Genomic DNA, 26,001 nt, shown 5'->3' with positions numbered 1-26,001 from the left:
GAATGATCTCCTCTTTAGACTGATGATTCCTTAATCTGTATCTCTATTCCAAACTTCTCTCCTTTTCCTTCAAACTTCTGAGTAGAATTGTTTCTCTGTCTCTGGATGGAAATGAGTTATTTCACATTTTTGTTCACTTTTAGATATGAGTTGTATGGTCACCTTAGATCACAAAACACATTTCAATTTAAAATTTAGAATATTTTTTCAGTGTATTTATAAATGCCTTATTATTCAAAAATTCTTCCTTTTCACCCAAACCAAGACTGGGTACCAGTGCACCTCCTTACCACACTTCAGCCGGTTGGGAAGGACCTTCTTTTTTTCACCTCTTCCCAACTCACTAGGGTCTTTGTGGGGGAGGCAGGGAAGAGAGGAGAGGTATGGAGGTAGGGTATTTCTGATTGGCTGATACTGGCTTCATGGCTTCATTCTCTGGAGGCCTCGGGGATGTCAAAGCTAACTCTACCATGGTTATTTGCCTGAGACGTTTGAAGATTTCACCTCCCTGATCTGTAATGTCCTCTCCTTAAGCTGGACATTTCAGATCTCTCCCCATCTTCTCTTCCCAGCAGTATCTACAGCTTCCTCCTGAAGGCATCCCCTTATGCTGGCAAATTACTCTTTTGAGCAGGGTCCCTTTTTAAAATGAATTCAGGCAAACATTCCTACCGCAAATTCCTACCTTATTCTAGGATGTGTACATCTTTGATCTCCAGAGAAGCCTGCAATTTAGTTCTCAGATGCATTACTCTCCTCTGCTGCCACGAGCCACTTTACCTCACCCAGGGCTGGTTTCTGTGTTCTCTCAATTGCAGGGAACATACAAATGTAGAGAAGCTCTCAGAGTGGTTCCCTTAAGATCCCTGTGAGAACGCTAGATTAGGAAGTAGCACATACCCCAATCACTGAAAACTCCTTTCAAAATCTCACTTTCTTGATCACTTTTATCCTGAATCTAAGAGGGACTTCTAGATGAGTTTGAACAATATGGAAACCTTCTTTTAAGCTATAGAAAAATGAAATTACTTATACTTATGTATAAAGTGAATGAATTTCACTCCCAAACCCAACCCTGATTTATATTAAGTAACAGTGGCAGGGGATTAAGGACATACTGGCAGTTTCTTCCATGTGAGAGAACAGCCTGTAAGAATCATTTCAATATACATAAATCTATTCTGCTTTTGGCCAGCAGTTTAGCTTTATTATAAATGGCTTTTATTCCACAAAAGTAAGCATAAGTTATGGTAAACTCTTTATGCATTTACAATCAAGTCATATGCAAATTAATTTTGTATGCATACTGTTCAATTAATTCTGTCCATATGAAACTGCCTTTATCAATGGTGTAAACTCATTGGCATTTTTAAGGTTTTGTTGTTGGGCAAAGTTGAAAAGAATATGCTGATGCTTCTTGATTTTCATTGGATATGACTCCCCACTGGACTGTAAACTCTGTAAAGACAAGAGCTAGATTTGAAATTTGACTGTTTTGGGCCTGCACCACCTTGAATACCTGTTAGGTGCTCAGAGCTATGTGTTTTTTAAATGTCTTTTAGCACTGTATTGGAAGGTAATAAGTAAGGTGGATGAATCTGAATAATTGAGAGAAGTAATGATACTTTGGAAATACTGTTTTATACTGATGTAAGTACATGTATAAGCATTATGGTTGATAGATTACAATAACACATTCTCTAGAAAGTGGGAGATGTTTGAAGTTAGGAGATGGACACATTTTCTGACATTCATTAGACCATGTCTTGGTAAGCTTGACATTGTTCTCAGGCAAAACTCTATCCCCTAATCCAGTAGTTGGTCCATAATCTTAAAAAAAAAAAAGAAGAATGCCTACGAATAACAAGTTTCATCAGTCTTACTTGGATGTATTTTTTTGTTGTTTGTTGGAGAAACCATTCATGGGAATGCTAAAGACGTAGATGTATCTGTATTTTTTTCTTAGCTAAATTTTTTTTATTATAAAGCATATTAGACATCAAGAAAACTGTACAGCATGTAAATTTATAGTTCAATGAATTGTTAAAAAGTCAAAAAGTGGAATAATGATACAGCATTCCAAACTCCAGACGAAACCCCTTCCTTCCCCTCACCAAAGGTAACTACTATCCTGACTTCTAATAACCAGAGTTGAGTTTTACAAGATTTTAAACTTTATGTAAACAAAATCATATGGTATATATTCTTTTGGTTTGAACTTTTAAAAATTCTTAATATTTTTTAGGTTCATCCATGTTGACATGTGTATCTATAGTTCACTTTAATGGATAGTTATCTCTCATATAAGTATACCACAGGTTATTTCTCTATACAAATGTGTTGTTTCCAGTTTTTTTGGGGGGGGGGCATTCTGAAGGAACTTTCTTGTACCTGTTTCTTCATGTCCATATGCATATTTTTTTTAAGAGTACATGTCTAAGAGTATTATTTCTGGGTCATATAGTATGTGTCTCTTCAAATGTAGTAGGAAATAACCAATTTTTCTTTGCAAAATACTTGTACCCATATATACTTTGGCCAGCAGTTCTTGCTCTTCCATGTCTTTGCCAACAGTTAGTATTGTCAGTTTTTGTTTTTGACCCACTTAGGTAGATGAAAGGTTATCTCATCTTGGTTTACATTAGCATTTTTCTGATTACTAATGAGGTTGTTCACTTTTTATGTAATTGGCCATTGGTACATCCTCTTTTTTTTCTGTTTTTTGTTTGTTTTTTCATATATAAACTTTTTTTAAATTGAGTTATAGTCATTTTACAATGTTGTGTCAAATTCCATTATAGAGCACAAATTTTCAGTTTACATGAACATACATACATTCATTGTCACATTCTCTTTCGCTGTGAGCCACCCCAAGATCCTGTATATATTTCCCTGTGCTACACAGTACAATCTCGTTTATCTAGTCTACATTTTGAAATTCCAGTCCCTTCCCACCCACCGTCCCCCTCGTCCCCCTGGCAACCACAAGTTTGTATTCTATGTCTACAAGTCTCTTTCTGTTTTGTATTTTTGTTTTTTGTTATTTTTTTAGATTCCGCATATGAGCGATCTCACACGGTATTTTTCTTTCTCTTTCTGGCTTACTTCACTTAGAATGACATTCTCCAGTAACATCCATGTTGCTGCAAATGGCATTACGTTGTCGGTTTTTATGGCTGAATAGTATTCCATTGTATAAATATACCATCTCTTCTTTATCCAGTCATCTGTTGATGGACATTTAGGCTGTTTCCATGTCTTGGCTATTGTAAATAGTGCTGCCATGAACATTGGGGTGCAGGTGTCATTTTGAAGTAGGGTCCCTTCTGGATATATGCCCAGGAGCGGGGTTCCTGGGTCATATGGTAAGTCTATTCCTAGTCTTTTGAGGAATCTCCATACTGTTTTCCACAGCGGCTGCACCAAACTGCATTCCCATCAGCAGTGTAGGAGGGTTCCCTTTTCTCCACAGCCTCTCCAGCATTTGTCATTTGTGGACTTTTGAATCATGGCCATTCTGACTGGTGTGAGGTGATACCTTATCATAGCTTTGCTTTGCATTTCTCTGATAATTAGTGATATTGAGCATTTTTTCATGTGCCTATTGATCATTTGTATGTCTTCCTTGGAGAATTGCTTGGTTAGGTCTTCTGCCCATTTTTGGATTGGGTTGTTTTTTTTTTTTTCTTATTAAATCGTGTGAGCTGCTTATATATTCTGGAGATCAAGCCTTTGTCAGTTTCATTTGCAAAAATTTTTTCCCATTCCATAGGTTGTCTTCTTGTTTTACTTCTGGTTTCCTTTGCTGTGCAGAAGCTTGTAAGTTTCATTAGGTCCCATTTGTTTATTCTTGCTTTTATTTCTATTGCTCGAGTAGACTGTTCTAGGAGAAAATTTTTGAGATGTATGTCAGATAATGTTTTGCCTATATTTTCCTCTAGGAGGTTTACTGTATCTTGTCTTATGTTTAAGTCTTTGATCCATTTTGAGTTGATTTTTGTGTATGGTGTAAGGGAGTGTTCAAGCTTCACTGATTAACGTGCTGCTGTCCAGTTTTCCCAACACCATTTGCTGAAGAGACTGTCTTTATTCCATTGTATATTCTTGCCTCCTTGGTCGAAGATTAGTTGACCAAAAGTTTGTGGGTTCATTTCTGAGCTCTCTATTCTGTTCCATTGGTCCATATGTCTGTTTTTGTACCAATACCATGCTGTCTTGATTACTGTAGCTCTATAGTATTGTCTGAAGTCTGGGAGAGTTATTCCTCCAGCCTCTTTCTTTTTCTTCAGTAATGCTTTGGTAATTCTAGGTCTTTTGTGGTTACATATAAATTTTACTATGATTTTTTTCTAGTTCTGTGAAATATGTCCTGGGTTATTTGATAGGGATTGCATTAAATCTGTAGATTGCCTTGGGCAGTATGACCATTTTAACAATATTGATTCTTCCAATCCAGGAGCATGGGATATCTTTCCATTTTTTTAAGTCTTCTTTAATTTCCTTCATCAGTGTTTTATAGTTTTCTGTGTATAAGTCTTTCACCTCCTTGGTTAGATTTACTCCTAGGTATTTTATTACTTTGGGTGCTATTTTAAAGGGGATTGTTTCTTTACTTTCTTTTTCTGTTGATTCATCATTAATGTAAAGAAATGCAACTGATTTTTGAACGTTAATCTTGTAAACTGCTACCTTGCTGAATTCTTCAATTATTTCTAGTAGTTTTTTTGTGGACCTTTTAGGGTTTTCTGTATATAGTATCATGTCATCTGCATATAGTGACACTTTTACCTCTTCTTTTCCAATTTGGATCCCTTTGATTTCTCCCTCTTGCCTGATCGCTGTGGCTAGGACTTCCAAGACTATGTTGAATAGGAGTGTTGATAGTGGGCATCCTTGTCTTGTCCCAGATTTTAGTGGGAAGCTTTTGAGTTTTTCACTGTTGAGTGCTATGCTGGCTGTAGGTTTCTCATATATAGCTTTTATTATGTTGAGATATGTTCCCTCTATACCACTTTGGTGAGAGTTTTTATCATAAATGGGTGTTGAATTTTATCAAAAGCTTTTTCTGCGTCTATTGAGATGATCATGTGTTTTTTGTCCTTTCTCTTATTGATTGCTTCCCTCTCCCACTCTTAATGATTTAGATGTCTTCTTTTACAATTTCGTGTTAATTTTATTTGTAAGTCATGAGTTATCACCTTTCCAGTTATGAGTTTCTCATTTCTGTAGCATCCTGCTGCTTTTCTATTTAGAGTAGACCTTTCAGTATTTCTTTTAGCATGGGTTTAGTGTTGCTAAACTCTTGTAGTTTTTTCTTGTCTGTGAAATTTTTATGTCTCCTTCTATCCTAAAGGATATCCTTCCTGGATAAAGTATCCTAGGCTGCATATTTTTTTCATTCAGGACTTTGAATATATCTTGCCACTCCCTTCTGGCCTGTAGTGTTTGTGTAGAGAAATCAGCTGAGAGCCTTATGGGGGTTCCCTTGTAACTTACTCTTTGCTTTTCTCTTGCTGCTGTTGGGATCATTTCTTTATCCTTGACTCTGGCCTTCTTGATTGTGATATGTCTTGGTTTGGGTTCTTCCTGTTTGGGACCCTCTGAACTTCCTGTACTTGGATATCTGATTCCTTCTTTAAGTTTGGGAAGTTTTCAGTCATGATTTCTTCCAATACCTTTTCAATCCCCTTTGATCTTTCTTCCCCTTCTGGGACCCCTATTATGTGAAGATCGTCATACTTTATATTATCCCATAGGTCCCTTGTTGCTTTCACTTGTTTTTATTTGTTTATCTTGCAGTTGTTCTGATTGGGTGCTTTCTGTTGTCCTGTCTTCTAGGTCACTAATTCGTTCCTCTGCATTATCTAGTCTGCTTTGCACAGCCTTTAGACCCGTTCTTATCTCAGCCATTGAGTTTACCAGTTCTACTTGGCTCTTCTTTATAGCTTCGATTTCATTTTTGACATATTTTATATCCCTAACACTATCTCTTTAAGTTCCTTCAATACTTTGATCACTCCTTTTTTGAAATCTTGATTTAGTAGGCTATCGATGTCTATTTCATTGATCGTGCTTTCAGGGGATTTCTCTTGATCTTTTAATTGGGAAGTGGTTCCTCTGTGTCTTCATATTGCTCATATCTCTCTGGCACTGTGGCTTAAGGAGTATCAGTTATCTATTGTGGTCCTTAAGGAGTTTATTTATCTATCTAAAGCCTATGTAGGAATAAAACTTAAAAAAAAAAAGAGAGAAAATTTTAAAAGAAAGGAGTAAAAAGGTTTGAAAACAGTGTATAATCCATAATAGAAGAGCAAGTTGAAGCAGAATAGCAATTGAATTGAGACGTCTTTTAAAAAACCTTAAAAAAAGGAGAAAAGATCAGAAAACAGTATTTGAGACCTGTGTATAATCAATAACAGGAGATCAAAACCAAGAGAAATAAAAATGAAATGAGATGGATTTTTAAAAATAGTAAAAATAAAAATATTTTAAAAGAAAAATTTTAAAGGGATTAAAACTGGAGATATATACAACTGTTTAAAAAGTAAATTTTTAAAAGGTAATAGAAAGTAGAACAGATTTTAACAAAAGATGAATTTTAAAAGAAGGGAGAAAAAAGGTTTGAAAACAGTGTATAATCAATAATAGAAGAGCAAGTTGAAGCAGAGTAGCAATCGCCTTGAGACATCTTATAAAAACCTTAATAAAAAGGAGGAAAAATCAAAAAACAATATTTGAAACCTGTGAATAATCAATAATAGATCAAAACCAAAATAATTAAAAATGAAAGGTGGATTTTTAAAAATAATAATAAGACTTTAAAAGAAACATTTAAAAGGGATTAAAACTGTAAACATATACAACTGTTTAAAAAGTAAAGATTAAAAAGATAATAGAAAATAAAACATATAGAAAAAGATGTGTTCTCTTGGAGACTGTGCGCTCTTAATGGTTTTATTGAGAGGGCGTTCTGTCTTTGCCCTGTTCCGCAAACTCAGCTTGCTGTTTCCAGAGGCCCTCTGTTGGTGCCCTCATCTGTGCTGCTCTCAGTGCCTGTCAGCAAGAAGGTCGCACTTCCTCCCAACACTGGGTCAGGTGCTGCTCTCCTTCGTGGTGGGCAAGCAGGTCACGCCCCCTGCCGAAGCTGCAGTGAGATGCTGTGCTGGGGGGAGGCAGGCGGGTGGATCGTGCCCCCTCCCAGCACTGTGGTCAGGTGCTGCATTTCTGTCAGGAAGTGGGGTGGCTGCCCTCCCTCTCCCGGCGCCGGTCGCTCCACTGTTCTGTGCGGCTGCCCGCTCTGCCTCAGGTTGGCGCTCCGTAGGCGGGCTTGGGGAAGACCGCGGAACTGCTCCATCCCTACTCCGTTCCAAAACTCAGCTCCTTGTTTGTCTTGGTGGCGCGAGTTCTCTGAGGTGCCAGGGCAGAAAGATCCTGCCTGGGGCTGTTAACAAGTCTCAGTCCTGCCTAGGAGTTTGCGGAGCCCCCTGCTGCGGATTCACGTCTCGGCTCCGCCCCCGCCCAGGCGTTGCGCACAGAAGGAGACCGAGGCTGTGGCTGTACCCTGCCTCTCTTCTCGCGAGAAGTGCCAGTAATGGCGCCGCGGGTCTGAGGAGACAAAGGCTATGGTGCCCCTCCCCCCAGGGCACACCGGCCGTGTTGCCTTGCTTTTTTCGCAATTTATGGGGAACCGAGGTTGTTCTGCTTCGTATCCCCTCCCAGCCACAGCACGCAGCACCCTGCAGTCCCCTGGGGCTGCCTCAGTGCAGCGGGCCCCGGTCCTCCACGCAGCTCAGGCGGCCTGTCCCGGCCCCAGCTGCCGGCTCACGTCACGAGCTGGGTGTCACGGGGACCTTTTGTGCCCATTTTAACTTAGTTCTGTCGGTCAAGGGGTGCTCCAGGCAGATCTGAGCCTCAGAGTCTCCCCCTCCGTCCTGCTGGCCTCTCCGTTGGAGAGGGGAAAGTTCAGCAAAAAAGCGCCAGTCCTCCTTTGCCACTCCCTCCTCACGGACCAGTCCCACACTGTTTTGCATTTTCTTCTTCTTTTTTTTTTTTTTTCCTTTTCTCCTACCAGACTTTTGGCGTCTTTGTCTTTCGAAGAGGGCGATGTTCTGTCGGAGTTCCTCAGGTGCTCTGGTTTGCTGAGTGGGTCCATAGATGTGAGTTCTGGTGTATTTGTGGGAAAGGGTGAGCTATGAGCGTCCTTCTACTCCGCCATCTTGCTTCTCCCCTCTCAGTTTTATTTTAAAATAATTTTAGATTCACAGGAAGCGGCGTAAAAAAGTATAGGGAGGTCCTGCCTACCTTGATCTGGTTTCCTCCAGTGGGAACGTCTTGCCTAACTGTAGTACAATGTCAAAACCTGGAAGTTGGCATCGGTACAATCCACAGAGTTTTATTCATGTTTTACTAGTTTTGTATACACTCATTTGTGTGCGTGTGTGTATTGTTCTGTGCAGTTTTATCACACGTATGGGTTCGTAAAACCACTTCTGCAATCTAGATTCAACATTGTTCTCTTACTGAAAGACTTCCTTGTACTTTGCCTTTTAGGCACCCTTGCCTTCTCTCCAGATCCCTAACCTGTAGCAGCCACGAATCTGCTCTCCATTTCTATTATTATTTTTGGAGCACCTATTCAAATATTTTTTACTTTTCTTGATTTTTGGATGTTTTTACGTGTGATTTTATGTATAGCAAGTACATCTTCCTACTCTATGTATTGTATTTATATTTTCTGATTGGTATAATCTGATGAATAAAAGTTTTTGATTTTAATGTAATCTTAGTTAATCAGTTTTTATTTATGTGTAGTGATTTTAGTCTCTTATTTAAGAAATCTTTCCCTTCCCCTAGACCATGACAGTATTCTCCAAGAAGCCTTATTGTTTTGTCTAAAAATCCATCTGGAATTGATTATTGGTGTGAAGTCTAGATCGTGTTATTTTTTTTCCATATGAATATCCAATTGACCCAGAACTCTTTATTGAGAAGATTGTTTCCCCATGGCTTTGCAGTCCCACCCTTGTAACCAATTAAGTGACCATATGTGTTGAGTCCTTCTCTGGGCTTTTGTGTTCCATTGGTTGACTTGTTTTCTCTTGTGTCATTTACATACCATTTCATTTACTTTTGGTTGATAATATGCCTTAACATCTGGTAAACCAAATACTCGCAACTTGTTCTTCAGGAGTGTCTTGACTTTTCTTGGTCTTTGCATTTTCATATATATTTTGGGAGCATCTTCTCAAGTTATAAAAAAAGAAAACTTGGGGATCTTGATTAGTAATGCACTGAATCTGTTAGGCTTGGATTGGCATTTCTACAGGACTGCATCTTAGTTTATTAATATGGCAATAGCCCACTATTCGTTTAGATCTTTATTTTTTGATATTTTTATTGCTTTGTCATAAAGTTTTTACCATCTGAGATTCATTCCAAGATATTTGATATTTTTAGTGACGCTGTAAAACGTATCTATTTAAAGTTCCATTCTTTGAGTATTTGTTGCTGTTATAAAAAACTTAAAGGAATGTTATATTTGACATGTTTTCTTGTCTCACTGCATGGGTAGGACTTTAAATACAATATTGAATAGAAGTCATGTTTGCAGGTATTTATGTACTGTTCCTGAACAAGTGGAAAGTCTTTAACTTTTCACTCATCAGTATGATGTTTGCTGTAGATATTTTGTGAATACATTTTTATCAGATAAAGGAAGATTGTGAAAGTCCCTTTTTAGTCTTCATTTGCCAAGAGTTTGTGTGTGTGTGTGTGTGCGCTTATAAATCAGTGTTCAGTTTGCCAAATTATATTTCTGCACCAATAGAGAGTCAATCATTTTTCTTTCTGATTTGTTAATGTGTTGTAGTATACTGATTGATTTTCAAATCTTAAACCAGTCTTTTATTCCTAGGATAATACCAACCTGGAATTGATGTTTCTTTTTATACACTCTGAGTTCAGTTTGCTAAAGTTCCTTTAAGATTTTCACTTCTACATCCATCAGTGAGATTGGCTGGTGATTTTCTTGATTTTTAGGAAGTGTCCTGGGTTTACTTTATAAACTCTTGTATCTTCCTCATGTCTAGTGCTTCTCTTGTGGAATTTGCTTTCTTAGGTAATGGTGTCATCATCCATATGCTCATGCACCCTTAAACCACACATCCACACTCATGTGCAATCAATTACCAATTCCATCAGCTCCACCTTTTAAATACCATATCACCCAGGTTCATCACGTTTTCCAACCTGGCAGCTCCTACGCTAGTTCAGAATGAATGCAGTTGTCTCTTTGATTGCTCTTGGGATCCCTGTGAGATTTCACTGCCGCAAGTTCGGTTCTCTTCCATTTTCCATATTACAATTAAGATGCACTTTTAAAATCACAAATTCTTTAATGTTACATTCCTTCTTAAAAAAATTAGTAACTTCTCACTGAATTGCTTTGAACTTTGATTGGCTATGTTTGTTTTCATGTCCAAGCCTTTGCCCATACAGTTTCCTTTGCTGGTAACATTCACATAATACTCAAACTATGTACAGAGTCTACAGTAAAAATATGTATGGGGCAGAGCAGTGGGGCTGTGGAAGGAGCAGGGGTTGGCAAAAGAATGACTAGGCGGGAAAAGGTTCAGGAGCTGATTTTTCAAACCTTATCTGTCTACTTCATCATTTAGTTTATGCTCAGCCTGGCATGTGTTGTGGGACCTGGAGGTGAATTCCTAAAGGGAGCGTGCCAGGCTTAGCCCTTGTGTTCCTTTCTGGATAGTTTATGGGTTATGTCAGAAGTAAAACCAGGGTGATGAGGAATTGTTGAAGGCACAAGGGGTGGTTAACCTTGCTAGGGTGATACTTGAAGAACTGTCACATAAAACGGGAAATTAAAAAGGATTTTGTGTACATTGATGCCTACGAGGATATAAATAATTACAGATGTACAGAAACATTCAGGAATGAAGACTTCATCTCCAAATTAGGAAGAGCTATCTAAAGACTGGAACTGCCTCAATATGGAAAGAGCTGCCTCCTGAGACACGGTTTCCTCTTGTTTGATGTATTATGTATTTACAATTATGTAAAGGGAATTTATATATTAGAGCAGAGGTTCCAAGACTCAGGCCACATCCCAGGCTAATTAAGCCATGGTCTCTGGGGATAAGAGACAAGAATTAGTAGTTTTTGAAGCTTCCCTGGTGATTCCAAAATGCAGACAAGTCTGGGAAGCGTCTTGCATCAGAGGGAGGTTTCAACTCTTTAGTACTTTATCTGCATCAGGAGTAGTTAGAAAAGATGGAAAAACAACAACAAAAACCAAAACAAATTTCGAAGCACTACCCTGTGGCTTCCGAATTAGCAGGGTTGGGTGGACCCCAGGAATCTATATGATTAAGATTATTCCCAGGTGATTCAATTTTCCAGCTGGGTTTAGAAACCACTGGATTATAAGGAGAGTGCCTTGTGTATTCATACTCCACAAGGCACTTGATAAACTCATTTATGGTGTCCTTGTGGACAGAGTATGGGATATGAATTGAAACAACTATTTCTGGGACAAAGAATGGGTTTTGGACTCAAAGGTATCTGAATTCAAATTCTAGTCATGTTATGTTTATTTACTAGACTTACAGAAATTTACTTACTCTCTCAATCTCTTCATGTTAAATTGGAGTAATAATAACCATCTTGTAGATTCATCTTGAAGTTTAAATAAAATTATGTATGCAAAGTGTCACTCTAGCCTAGTATTGAGTTATCTTGGGGTCTTTTCCAAATTCTGTAGCTCTCTGAGTGCTGAGATTAATTTGTGGAACCATGGAGCAGAAAGACATTTGGTGAGTGGGTGTGTATTTTAGCTTCAACGTGTTGTGAATCCCTGGTTTTAATATTCTTTTTGGGTTCAGGTATTATAATTGGTATTTTAAGGCAATAGGGATAAAGAATAATGCTTTTCACTTGCTATTACTTTTATGTGAATTGTAATCCATGCCTACAATTTTTTTCCTAATTGGACATTTCAGATAAGAATTTTTCATTATTTGTACTATACATAGTGGGAGAGAATTAATTGTGTGCTTATTTTTTTTAATCACAGGTTTACAGGAACTGTGTCATTATTTATTAAAATGGAAAAGTGTGAAGAAGAAAAAAGATAGCAGTTGGAGTTAACATTCCTGGATGAATACTTTGCTGTGGTGAAGTCAGCCTTGAAAAACGATATGCTGATTTGGAAAGTCCTGGGAGTAAATTACAGAATTAATTTTTTCCATTCAATCAATGGATTTTTTAATCATTCCTTGGAGTTGATGAAGTTTAGAGATGGTGTGTGATGGGGAATGTGGCATGCCAGTGTTTTCCTAGTGATTGCATCTTGGATTAGTTTGCTGCCTTTTTGAAGAGATTCCGTTTTGAAGGGGAAGAGCCTCATGTGATGGATTTATCTTCAGAGATGAACAGACATGGGAAAAGTCCAGTGAGCCACAAGCTAGAAGATCAGAAGAAGGTAAGACACATACATTTCCTTTTGCTTGGTTATTTTTGTTTATGCTTACATATTATTTTGTAAGTTGAAAATGAATGTGCTTTGAGAGATAAAATAGCACGCTATGCCACGGGAAGTAAGTCCTGCCCCATAGCCAAGTGTTGCTATGTATGGGCCTGGATTCATGATCAACTGGTTTTGTTTCTAAAGTCGTCTGGATTCATCCATCTGGTGAGTTGGTAAAGGTTTACACTTTGTTCTCTCACTGTTGACTTGAGTCTAATGATATGCTGATTTGACCTCATGTGAGCAGCTTTCTGAGTTTCAGGGTGAGGTGTGAGTCCTGGGGCACCTCTGGAGTAATGGAGCACGTTAGAGCTCTCCTAAAAGAGAACCCTTGCCTTGCTGCCATTAGACGGCATAGATGGCGTTTGAAATTCTCTGATTTCATGTCCTTGGGGCACTTTAGCATCTTGTGTTTTCTAGCTAGCCTGCAAAGTGAGTTGTGAGGCTGCTGTGAGCTGTGGTGTGATCCTTCATGTGTGATGTTGAAAGAACTAATAGCAAATATCAAGAAAGGACTGTGCTAATATTTTTTTTTTAAATGGGTTTAGAGAGCTTCTGAGTAGGAGGCTGGGAATTGAATAGTGAGGGTTGCATTCATTTTACTACTTTTTTAGAAACCCTTACCTGCTAAACTGTTGCACCGTTGTGAGAAGCATCTGGAGAGCACTTATCAGAAGGGTCAGGGATAGGCCCGGGAAAGAACACCTACTCAGTGAAATATATTATCTTTTGTGGGGCTTTCACTGAATCCATTAGTACAGGAGAGGTGTGTGGGGACCGAGGGCAAAGGCACAAAAGCAAGGAATAATGAGATAATACAAAGAAGATTTTTAGTTAGACCTGGATCTAAGGGACATAATTAACGTTTGTTTATACATCTGTCTCAGAAATTTGTTTGATCATCACTTTGTACCCCCAGAAGACAACTAGCTCTTTCACAGTTTGGGAAGTAAGACATTTAGAAGAGGCCATAAAGACTCAATAGCTTATTAATTTGTTCTGACATTATGACCAGTGCCACTGGAAGAGAGGGCTCCAGTGAGCCCTTTGCATCAATCCGGGCAGAAATGGATGGATCCTTTACGCCCAAGTTTGGCTCATTCATTAAGTTCACCTGCAGTATAAGTAAATCTCAGCCCACATGAAGTACTAAAAAATCCAAGATGTCTGTATTCATTGTGGATATAAATGTCTGCAACAAGTAAGTGTGTTACCAAGAATGCTGTTGGTGTTTCAGATAGCCAGCATTTTTTTTCCCTTCCTGCTGGCACTAAGGATGTTAATCGAAAAGAGAGGGCAAAATAAGTTTCCAACGCAAGCATGCTCTTCAATTTCTTAACTGCTGAGAAGCCATTTAATCCTTTTTCTCTGTCCACATTTTAAAAATGTCCTTCACACTGATGCTGATTTACCTAGTGTGTTGGGTTAGTGAGAGCAGAAGTGGGTAAGGTAAGCAATTAATACTCCAGAGTTCTCATTTTTAATAGAAATCCTGTTTATCTGGTGGGAAGAAAAAGCCTCTTTGCAGGTGTTATCCTTTCATTTCCTGACTAAGAGAGATTTTCTGCAAACACAGAAGGGATTACACGCTGAGGAATGGAATGAATTTTACGAGTCATTTTGAAAATGTCTTGAATGGGACTTGAAACCATGGTCTATCACGATGCTCTGTTGCCCAGGCCACTTCACAGAGGACTGTTTGGCCCATAAAGAATAGTAATAGAGTTTAGACAAACTATGGAGATTCACGATTCTCTGGAAAAAATAAAGAAAATCAGCTTGGTGTGGAACAAGAGAATCCCCATTTTTATTGTAGCCTTACCTTCTAGTTGGTAGGGAGATGAGGGAGGGAGGAACATTTTCAATGAGTTGTATCAAGGTGGAAAATTGGGTTCTAATGATTTCCTGGCCACCCAATTGGAGTAGGCGTTTGCAACAAAGAAGCCAGACGTTGATGGATTGGTTGAGGTTGATCAATACTTAAGCTTGAGATTTGCCAAGTGTCAGTTGGAACACCTAATCTCAGTGACAGTTTTGTGAGTTGGTATCAAGGAGAAAAATGAAATGTAGCATCATAAATCTTTGTAGACTGAGCTCTGGGCATAAGCCTGCCGCCTTGGAGTTGCCAATGGAGATTATAAGATTATTCATAGAATTACTTAAAGTGTTTGTAGCCCTTCATGATGAATTAATTTAACAGGCTGAGTGTTTTGCATCAGTAAAATAAAATGCATGAATTCTAACTCATGACTTAGTCCAGAGGTCTTTTTTTTTTTTTTTTTTTTTTGGTGTTGCTGAAAAATAAGTTCTTCTCACAGTGTTTGACATGTGGTAGACTTTCAAAGCAAAATGCATTGAACTGGTTTGAGTATAGGCTATTTTCAACACTGCATAACTGATTTCTTTTTCATTCTATAAGTAGCTCACCAACTTTTGTTCTTGATTTAAAATACATGGATTTATATTTATGCTCTGCTTCTAAGTAAAAATCTTTAGGACATTGAACATGTGGGTTTGTGAATATATATTATATTGCAAGGAGAAGGTAAAAGTCAGAGAAGAGATCACATATGGAGTGTTTACACCAGGCACAGGCTTGGTCCTTCCTGATTTATTAAGAAAATATCTTCTTACAAAGATAAAAACTGTTTTTTTACCTCCTTAAGATATTTGGCCCCATAAAAATATGGATCAGTCCCTCAAGAATCTATGTACTAAAAATACATACACTATTATTCAAAATTAAAGAGTTCAAAAGTGTGTGTGAATTCTTGGGCTTCTTTTAAATAATGCCTCATCACCTTACTAAACCTACACAGAAGAAAGAAAACATGCTTGAAAGTTAAAAATGTATCATCTTCACAAGTCCTATGTTGAAGCACTCTTCGTTATGGGTAAACCAGAAATGTGGATCTTATAGGAGTTGAGAATATTTCTAAGGATTTCAAGTCACCTTGGTTTAGTGTAGGGCTAGGTGGAATTCAGTTGCCTTTTTTGATTCCTGAGATTTCTATCAGTGGAACTTTCAGTTTGTATTGGCCCATAATCCTGTTCTTGGCATTGAGCTACTGGAATGTTCCAGATGAGAAAATTATGATGGCTTCTCAAAGCTCCTGAACGTCCATAATGAGGTGTTTATTTTTGAAAACTTGACCTTTTGACCCTTGTTTGCTCACTGATGCCAGTGAAGTTGGTTTATTGCTTTCCATGTGTTGAACTGCTGTGTGGGATTATTTCTGCAAAACCGCCTGGAACTGTGAAAGCCCTATCGGTACAACTGTCACTTCTGTATAATTAATTGTGACCTTGAACTGAAAAGCACAGCTTGGTGGATTTTACTGTCAGTCTAATTGTTGCAGTCTGCCATTCAGACAGCCCTGGGACACTGCTTTATTGCTCCATGCATATTTTGTGTATTAATCCAAAACATCAGTCTTAGTCAGCAGTTTACTAGGTACTAATGAAAAGGGTAGCAGGATACACGTTTTGAAATTATGGCAGTGAAGTGCAATAAACATACAGTGACCTGTTGGAATTATTTTGTTTCTCTATTCTCTAAAGCAGAAAGGTATGTGTGTGGAAATATTTACTTTTATAGAAATGTCCAAGATTGATGCCACCCTAGTTTTTTTACTTCCTCAAATCATGTCTTTTACATGTGAGCATTATCTTCACACTGCCCTGCAAAAAACTCGTGATGAATTCTAACACACCATGTCTTTCTGAGAGATGACGATTATTTCAGAAGTTATGTACCCTGAGTGTAGTGAATGTGACTGTTTGAGATGTGGATAATCATGGGAAATGAGAAAAATGATTGTACTTATTAATAGAAAAGGGAATGCTGATGGAGCAAGCATATTATTTTAAGGGCAGCCCCTGTGATATTGTGGACTTACAGTCAAGTTTAATTGGGGAGTTAGAGAAAGCATTATCTGCAAGTGACAGTGAGTGCTTCATCACTATCTGTCCACATGGACTAGTTGTGCTCTTTTTTTTTTTTTCTTCTTTTTTTCAGTTGACATCAAACAGAAGTGTGATGTAGGTGAATATCTGCATGTGACTGTGTTAGGCAACTCTAATAATTTTACTGATAATCTTACCCACTTATGGTTGCCACTGCTTTATAGAGTAAAAATACTTTATCAATTTAAAGTTAGCCTAATTTTAACTTGTTTTTAGTGCGCTGATTCTTTTAATTTAGAGTGCATTTGTTGCATTTTTCTTGTAGTGATGGTAAAATAGCGTCGTCTAAGAGTCAGGATGTGTATTGGGGTTATTCTCGCAGGGGTTGAGGACTACTTGAAATTGGTTATGTTGGAAGCTGATTAAAGATCTGTCTTCTTAAGATAACATATGAAGATAAGTCACTAAAGAAGAGAGGCTTAGGATAGATCCAGCCCTTTCATTCTTTGATAGTCTTGAAGGTTGGACTCATTACATGGTGCTTTTATGTTTATAAATCTGCCTGACTTCTTTTGTTGTTGTTGTTAGCGTGTACAATATCTGTAAAAGGGACCATGAAGGAGGATGAGGTTTCTGAAGCAAAACCACATCATTTATTAGTCACACAATTCCGAAAATTGACTGTTCATATGAATGGAGTGAGGGCTTCTACAAAACTGACTAGTCATCCTGTTACTACTAATTATCCAGACTTCTAGTTTTTGAGATGGAGTTGACCCTTAAATAATGTGGATTTGAACTGTGTGGGTCTGCTTATATTTAGATTTTTTTCAGTGAGTACTCACTACAGTACTACATGATCCACTTTTCTATACATCTATAATTAGATTTTTATGCATATATTTATATCTTGTGTATCTAAATACATAACTTTTTAAAACAAACATTATAATATTTTGTGACCTGTTCTGAATGGCCAATCATAGTATTCTTAGTTTCTCTTCAAGGTTATGTTTATAAAGGGGCTGGGACTTTTCTCCATTTGACCACATGAACATCTGAATACAGCCTCACCATTGTCAAACAATAGTTCCACCGTGTCCCACTGGTTGTGTTGAGGTTCCAGATGAGTATAAACATGAGGACTGAGCTTCCAGAAAGCTTGCCTGGAGGTAGCCAAGTGGGTAATAATCTGTGAATGTGTGAAAACATACCATTAAAGAGAGCTGAGTATCAAAATCAGGCAAATAGGCTTATTTCTCATTTCCAAAGGCCACAGATTTGAGACTGATCTCAAAATCGGAATACAAGTTGGCACTAGACTGGAATGGGGGGGCAACAACAAATGTGTAAGCAGAGAAGAGTCAGGGGAGTTGGGAGTGGGCTGAGATGCTCGTTTGTTTCCATGGACAGCAAGCTACCAGCTTGTGAGCAGAGGCATCTGATTTAGTAGTGCTACGACGGGGTGGACAGAAATTCTTGTGTTTTCCTTCCATAGAAACTGACCTAATGTTTCCAAGATTGATGATATTCAGTGGAGATGCAATGCCTAGACTAAGAGTTATATGAAACAAAGCAGAGTTAATGATACACTATGAAAGCAGTGGACATAAGAAATTCTGTCCATTTTCTATGCAAATTGAGAACATTTGAGAAACAAGCAGGAAATCATCAACATTTTTGCTCTTCAAAGTATGTTCTGAGGAACAGCAGCAGCGTTCTCTGTTGTGCACATATAAGGAATGCAGAGTCTCAGACCCCAGGCAAAAACTCCCGAATATGCATCTTTAACAAGACCCCCTGGCGATGCTAATGCTTAGCCTATTTGAGAAGCAGTGCCCAAGGGACCGTGCCTGGGAGGTCCTCAGTGGGATTAAGCTCTCAGTTACCTACTCCTGTGATAAGACGCCCTTCATTTTCTATCTTCTGGCTCTTATCTCCCTTCCTGACTTCTTTCCTAGTATTTCCTGGACTCAACAGCCAAATTGACTACTTGCTTTTGAATCATTATTTCTGGTCTGCTCTGGGGAAACCTAAACTAAAGACATTCGGTATCGAGAGTGCTGGGTTGGTGTTTGACTCTATGTTAGTACAGCTGCTTGGAATTTAAAACTTTCAAGAATTCTTCTATGCTTTTTATTCATTCCTATTTTATTCTCGGATATCCAAAGTGCATACCCTAGAAAGAGGATAACATCAACGTTTGTACCATATGGTTGATCCTGACTTATAAACACTCAGTTAACAGGTGAGCCATTCCCAGGACACTGCTGCCAGCTCCCACCATCACACCATTGTCGATGGCCTCTGCAGCTGAAATTGTCCCAAGCAGTTGCTGAAGTAGTTGCCAGCCCCTTTTTCCAGCTCCTGCCTTTTCCCTCATTCACTAAAAAGCAAACAAAAGACAATTATGGGTCATTCATTGAATCTGGTGTTTGGGATTTGGGGTGAGTTTTTATGTGAAATCCTCCCATTCACTCCTCTTTACCTCTGAGTTTCCCTGCTGAGGAAGAGAAATATATCCAAAACAATGGATAAATGAGAACAAGGGAGTAGCATTATAAAAGAGTGTGTGTGTGTGTATACATATCTATGTATATCTCATATATATGATTCTGAACTACCCTAAAGTAGATCTTCTCTGAGAAGCTGTGGTTCCTTAGGTCCAGAAGCCAAACCTGGGTTTTCTAGTTTCTCAAACCTGAGATCATTTCTCCACTGAGCAGACCTGAAAATATTAACCAAGTTAGTTGTGTGGATGATGATGGATGGAGAAAACTTTCCCAAAGAGGAGGAGCCGTTTACGTGAGCTCACCACAAATGAGCAATACAATGGGAAAAAGTGGTGAGATTCATAACCCTACCTTGTGCAGAAGAAACACTGCCCAGTAATTAAACATGGCCTGCTCTTTCACTCAGGACTTGCCCAGAGAGCTAGCAGTGTCTTTGGGAAGATCTGTAGGGAGTGTAGGGAATGGGAGCAAAGGATCTAGAGTGACTACCTGAGTTTGAGTCTTGGCTTTGGCACATTGTCAAATTACCCAACTTCTGTCTTTGCCTCATTTTCCCATTTGTGTTATTTCATCAAACGGGAGTAGTGAAAATAATCATGTACAAAGAGTTTGGAACAGAACCTCACTTGTAGGAAATACTCAGTTGGTGGCTCTTGGGGGTGAATAAGAAGTTGGACATGGTCTCTCCTCTGTGGGCAGAGGCTGGAAGGTAAGCTGAAGGGCAAAAGTGTTACTCCCTTCTCAACATTTGATTTCCTATGAGAACCTGGAAATACTGATGCTGAATGACTTCTGCGTTAGCTCCAATCACAGCAGCCCATTTGAGACTTCTGTCTCCCATCTGCATTTAGGCGCGCACACGCGCGCGCGCACACACACACACACACACACACACACACACACACACACACACACACGACTTGGTGTTAGCAGTTCCTCTGAGGCCACTGCTCAGTTTGCCAGTTTTCTGGAGGGAGTGAGAGGCTAATTGGTGCTCAGAATATTCATCTTAAAATATGGGTACAAGGTCAGCCACATGTGACTAGAGCTTAACCCTGGAGCTGGTTAGAAGAAGTCTGTGAGTTCAAGCTTTTTTTTCCATAAGATGACAAATTTGATAAACCAAAACACTTGCCGGCCTTGGCATGTTGACAAGTACAAGTTATCCTTAATTCATGGTAATTATAAATAAAAATTTACCTTCTAAATTCTAAACATTAGTGTGGGTTTGTTTCTGTTTTCAAAGGGAGAGACATAAGACAAATCCTTAATACATCAACTGATGCTTTATCATCTCCAAAGTGAGATAGAGAATGTAAAATTATGTATTGCAAACATATGTGATAAAGCAAACCAGAAGTATGTTAATTGTAGAGTCTAGTGGTAGGTATATAGATGTTCACTGTAAAATTATTTCAACTTTTGTGAATGTTTGAAAATATGTGTAAAACAGCATGGAGGGAGATACGTTAATGAGATGCGGTGCTTGCTTCTAGCATATTTACAGTCTAGTAGTATATTTATAATTTTTCTGCCTTATTTCCCCAAGCTTGATCCTCCTGCTCAGTGTAACTTGGGGATCAAGAGAGCTTAGAGGATTTTACAGGAGTTAAGGGAGACTGCTGTTACTCGATTTTTGAGCTGCACTAGGTAGTTTTTTCAATTGGCCTGGGATCCTAAGCGGCTTCTGTTACATGATATATATGGGCAGTACACTCACAATTTTCACCAACTGACTTGAAAATCAATTTTAGGACTCTGTCCCATATGTATTGGTTTTTCCTTGACTTAAAAATAAATTTTGTATAGTCGATCATTTGTATGTTTCATAGAACAGCACAATTATTGTGCTCCAATTTGAATCTGGAGATGTCAATGCCAAGCAATAATGCAATAAAAATATATACCTTTTAATCACTTTTGGAATCATTCTCTGTAATCACTTTTTCATATTTTGTAGAATAAACTCCTTTATAAATGCTTCTCAACACATATTACACTGGGCATTGTAATTGGTTAGGATATATTAAAATGTGCAATATTATATTGCTGGTTTAGGAGCTATTTCTTGCGAGCATTTTTGCATCGTGGTAAAATAGTTCATCGTGCCCAACAGATGCACTTTTGGCTAAGAATTTTCTACAGTCTACTCAGAAGGCCCTACACCTTGCTTGCTGTCTTCCAGTTGACTAACCAGGTTTAGAAAAGTCATCAAGTTCAGAGACAGAGATGGAGGTTAGTATTCAGGTTAGCAATGCTACTCTTAGTTGTTATATATTGTATCTTAGTGTAATCTTTTGTTTGAAGGTAGAAATTACCAATTTACAAATTGTACACAAATTTAAATGATACAGTATTTTGGCCGAATTCAATGTGTATTTGTGTATTTATGGAGTGCCTACTAGTGCTTGTGGGTAGGTAACAGTAAGTGTTACTACACTTACATTAGTAACTGTGTTACTAATGAGTTTATCCGTGTACATTCATCACCACCTCTTTGTATTAATAAAGTAGGTTAGGCTCCTAACTGAATATTTTCTGAATATAATTGAATTAAATATTCCTAATATTTAAGTAGCAAACTGTAGTTTATAAAGCACATTTCCTTGCATTTCTGTCTACTCTTGCAACTCTGTGGAGCTGTAGGTCACATACTCTTCATGTCTGTTCTCAGGAAAGACTGGCCCAAAGTCAAAGAACTTACCAGGTTGCATTTTTTTATTTTACTTAGTGGTCTATGATTTAATTTTAAATTTTCATCTACCTATATTTAGCATCTTTTCTATGTGCATGGAAATTATATCTCAAGTAATTTCACTTCTTTCTTAAGAACATCCAATTTATTAATGTTTTGTTAAAAGTCTGCTGGAAGGATATAAATCTTCAGAGGCCTTTCTAGTTTTCTATTCAACTTTTATGCTCCATGAGTCCAGGTATGGTATACTTTCTTTGAGCAAAAAGACTTCAAAAAGGTATGAAAAATGAGAGTCCAGATTTGGAAAACTGCAGTTTTTTTGTTGGCATTCAACCTGGTTTGGTCACATTAGCCTTGTCACATTTGGGGACTTAGATTCAAGGTTTTTTGTCTGATGAAAGGTGACGGATTTCATTAAATCACATCAGGAAGCTTCGTTTAATTGTTGGAAAATATGTTGTAAAGAACACAGGTCACGTTTAAATTTGATGGGCTACACAGAGAAAAATCACCAGTCCACACAGGTAGGGCCACACTCCATCTCAGCTTCCCAATCTTGCCAGCCTCATCCACTACCAAATAACCAGAAAAGCTTGGCTCCCGGGTCTCCTGGCTGTGCCAGCGACACATGTGAGTACATGCAGGTATGTGAGCTGCCTTGCTCTCCTGGAGTGAGGCAGGATGTTCTGTTGGACCACATTCACATTCAGAATTTGTTCATCCTGGCAGAAATGAATGAGAAGTAGGGCCCATCCCAGAGGTAAGACTGCTAGCCATTTCAAGGCATCTCCATATCATTTTTGAGGGAATATTAAAAAAAAAAATTAACTGTATCTGTGCCCATCTTTGGACTACCTTACTGTATGTTTGATTTGTGAGATGCAGAATGAAGATGAGAATAGTATTCTGTTTAAATGACCCTTCTGATTTTCTACTTTGATAATAGTTTTCAATAGTGCTGTGGTGACAAGCATTACATTTTCCTAATGTCCGTGTTTTCGCGCATGCTCATAGCTGTAGGGTACTTGTCAAAATGTGCATGTGCAGTTCTCAGGCAAGGCTGCCTCTTCTTAGGAGGGTGACCGAAACCACATTAGTTTTCTTGCTTGCTTTTCATGTTTTGCTGCTGGTAGTTAATTTTCTACTTTATATTTTTCATTAAAATTGCATGTTCTCCTCTGAATTCTTACCAGCTGTTTGATTAAGCAACATTGTTGGGTATAGTGTAGAAGTCTGACCTTATTCTGTCTCAGTTAAGAAGGGCTTCTCTCTTGTAACAGTTGCTGGTATGGGCAGATCGTAATGTTTGCAGATAACAGATGAACAACACCTTGTATATACATGTATTTTCTCATTAACACTGGGGAAAGATTTAGGGTTAAACTTTAAAAACAACATGAATTTTGTAATTAATGTCTTAGTCTGCTTTGCTATGTAAAATATTTTTATATAATTATGAACTGATGCAGTGATTTCCACATTGCTTTCAGAGAAAAGTACACAGTAATGTTAAAAAAAGAAAAATAAAGTGCCTTAACTTTTCCGGAGCACTTGCCATTTATGAAATGTCTTCCATAGTCATTATCAGATACTAAATCAGTGGTCTAGCCTATGTGACACTAAGAGTATTCATGAGCGTAACAGTGATTTTTTTAATGCACAGTGCTTCCAGTCTTGTCTTCCTAAAACCCTTCAGTGACTTTTCAGTGCATTCAGAGTACAATGTGAACTCTCCTTAACATGGCCCATGGGGCCCTGTTTGATCTTAATCCCCATTCCTCCTCCAATCTTGTCTCCAAGCCGCAGAGTTCAGTGTTCCTCCTTTTCAAGTCACGTACATATACTTACTTCCCAAGTATCAGCTGACACCGGGGATGCTGCATCAGACTTGTTCCCAGGGTCTCTCCTCTTTGGGCATTTACCCTTAGATACCAGACACCATCTTTTCCCCCTACTGTCCAACACAATGTGCTTGATTATACTCTCTTGACCTGGATAGTGTGCTTCTAGTAAAATTTCCTTGGACACTAGACAGAGTCCATTTCAGTGACTTGAAGATAATTTCCCACAACTCTCTTGCTGGGGAAGAGAGAACACAAACATGAAAAAAAAAAAATCTCAGATGAGCCATACTACTATATAAAATACATGATGTCAGTAGGTTTGTTGATGACCTTACCGCTGAAATATTATGCATGTCTATTCTCCAAAACTTGCTGTGATGTTATTTTGTAATTTACACTGACCACCAGATCCTTATACATGAATTCTATTCTTTAAAGTCTTATAATTTTGATTGGCCAAAAGTATTAAGATTCTTTCCTGAAGAAAGACTTTATTGTTGGTGCTTAGGAGAGCACTTTCCCAAGTAAGAAAATGTAATCAGCCCTTTATATGCTTGTTTTATGTGGCTAGATTCTTTCCAATATTCAGAAAGACTAGGGGTCCATTAGCACACACTGCTGTTTTATTTTTTTCTCAGAGATAATGGGCCTTTCATACTCTTGTTTACAAACATAATTAAAAATAGGCTTTTGTAGAGGGGAACTTAATTTTAATAGAATGCTATTAACTGAAGTGTTATTTAGTTTCTTCTGAAAGTCTTAGAGAGCACCTAATAAAAAATTTAGGATTATTTCCAAGAGAAAATAAAACTAGAACAACTATTGCAAAATAGAAACCAACCCGAGCTTACAAAAGATTTGAATGCTCTATATGTGCTTACTGATACAATATCTACCAGCCACTGTAGCTATTACCGCTTAAATTAATTAAAATTAAATAAAGAATTCCATTCCTCAGTTGCACTGGCCGTACTTCAAGTGCTCAGTCATCACATGTGGCTGGTGGCTGCCATATTGGACAGCACGCATACACAGCATTTTCATTGAGGCAGGAAGTTCTGTTGACCTTTGCTGCTGAAATGTCCTGGTTAAAATGCACTAGAGAATGGGATGTTAGGGTAATCAGAGTCATAGTTAGAGCAATGAAAGTCAGAGGGAAAAAAGCAATTATAGAAGATATTTTGTCATCTTTCTAGTGCACAAAATTGCAATGGGAGGCCATCATTGTTCCATGATGAAGAAGACAATAACTTCTTCTCCTGCCATAAATTTAATGAATTAAGTGTTTGAAAAGGTCTTAAAGGTCAGTTCGACCAATTACCAAATTAATATTTGAACTATTTATATTGCATATTTTTGCATATATGGAAAAACCCAAAACTCCCTACCTTCAGAAGCAATATACATTGAGCAATGAGTGAGATCATCAGTTTCGCATTACATATAAAGAAAACATTGAATTATCATAAATTATTATCCATAATAAATTTGATAATAAATTTTCACTATCACACCAACAGGAAGACTTTACAAAAATGCTTTCCATGATCTCACAGGGAGTTGAACACTGTTTCGAATCTCAGAACATTATAAGGTCAGACAACAATTAGTATCAGGGCAAAAGTACTAAGGTCAAAAAGAACTTTAAAATAGTTACTAAAATACATGCATATTTTCCCATCAAGTTAGCAAATGATTTGAAGTCATAATTATATCCATTTATATTGTAGTTCAACTCATCTGTTACTGATGGTCTTCTTGCCAAATGATAAGATCCACAGAGCCGCATGTTTCCTGAGCTCCTCTTAGACAAAAATTTTACTAAAGCTAGAACAAGTAAAATGTTTGCCAATCAGTAAAGGCATCACTATTTAAATCTCTGTTCCAGGCAGTATTGGTCTAAAATATGTATTATGGAAACCCATTTTCAGTCAGGTAGCATCAGACCACTCGAGGTACAAAGTGTAAAACCAAAAGGGTACCAGAAAAGCATGGTGAAGCCATTATGTTCTCTGAAAATGAAAGAGTAGCGTGGAGTTTAAATAATAATACAAGGTACATGAATACTTAATATGCCAGGAATGTTAAGTCTTAGTAGATGAAGAATGTGTTCCACGTAATAGTTACAGAGTTTTAAAGCCAAAAAAGAAAAAGAAATCTTAGAGATTGCATAGTTCAGGTTGAATATGAGAAATCTGAGGCCCAGAATGACTGTGTAACTTTCTCAAGGTTATAGTGTCAGAGCTCTGATCAAAGACATATATACACACACACACACTAATAGTTTCAATACCTTCAGGTAGATTTTTTTTAAATTACACTTGCTCAATATATTTAACAGCTTATAATTTGCACATCTTTTTTAAACCTGCATTTAGATAAACCAGTCATTCCAGATGTAATACATGCAGAGAAACTTTCTTAATGTTTTGAGCCAGTATATGTTTACTGTTACATGTGACCAGTGATAGGATTGGAACCACCCACTAGAGTAGTTGA

General features: G+C 37.9%; 1 protein-coding gene across 4 annotated transcripts in view; it reads left to right on the top strand.

Annotated features, from left to right (window-relative positions):
* The window catches only part of NAV3 (neuron navigator 3), an 813,571-nt gene that overhangs the window by 290,037 nt on the left and 497,533 nt on the right, over positions 1 to 26,001 (top strand). For all 4 annotated transcript variants that reach the window (XM_074375364.1, XM_074375362.1, XM_045519434.2 and 1 more), the window contains one exon: positions 12,092 to 12,499. In XM_074375364.1, the coding sequence (XP_074231465.1) occupies positions 12,428 to 12,499 (72 nt within the window). In that variant the 5' untranslated portion in view covers positions 12,092 to 12,427. The remainder of the gene's footprint in view (positions 1 to 12,091; positions 12,500 to 26,001) is intronic.

Source organism: Camelus bactrianus, chromosome 12, assembly GCF_048773025.1.
Source record: "Camelus bactrianus isolate YW-2024 breed Bactrian camel chromosome 12, ASM4877302v1, whole genome shotgun sequence".
NCBI classification, from domain to species: Eukaryota; Metazoa; Chordata; class Mammalia; order Artiodactyla; family Camelidae; genus Camelus; species Camelus bactrianus.
Note: the sequence above shows the minus strand (reverse complement) of the source record. Positions and strands in the feature narration are given on the sequence as shown.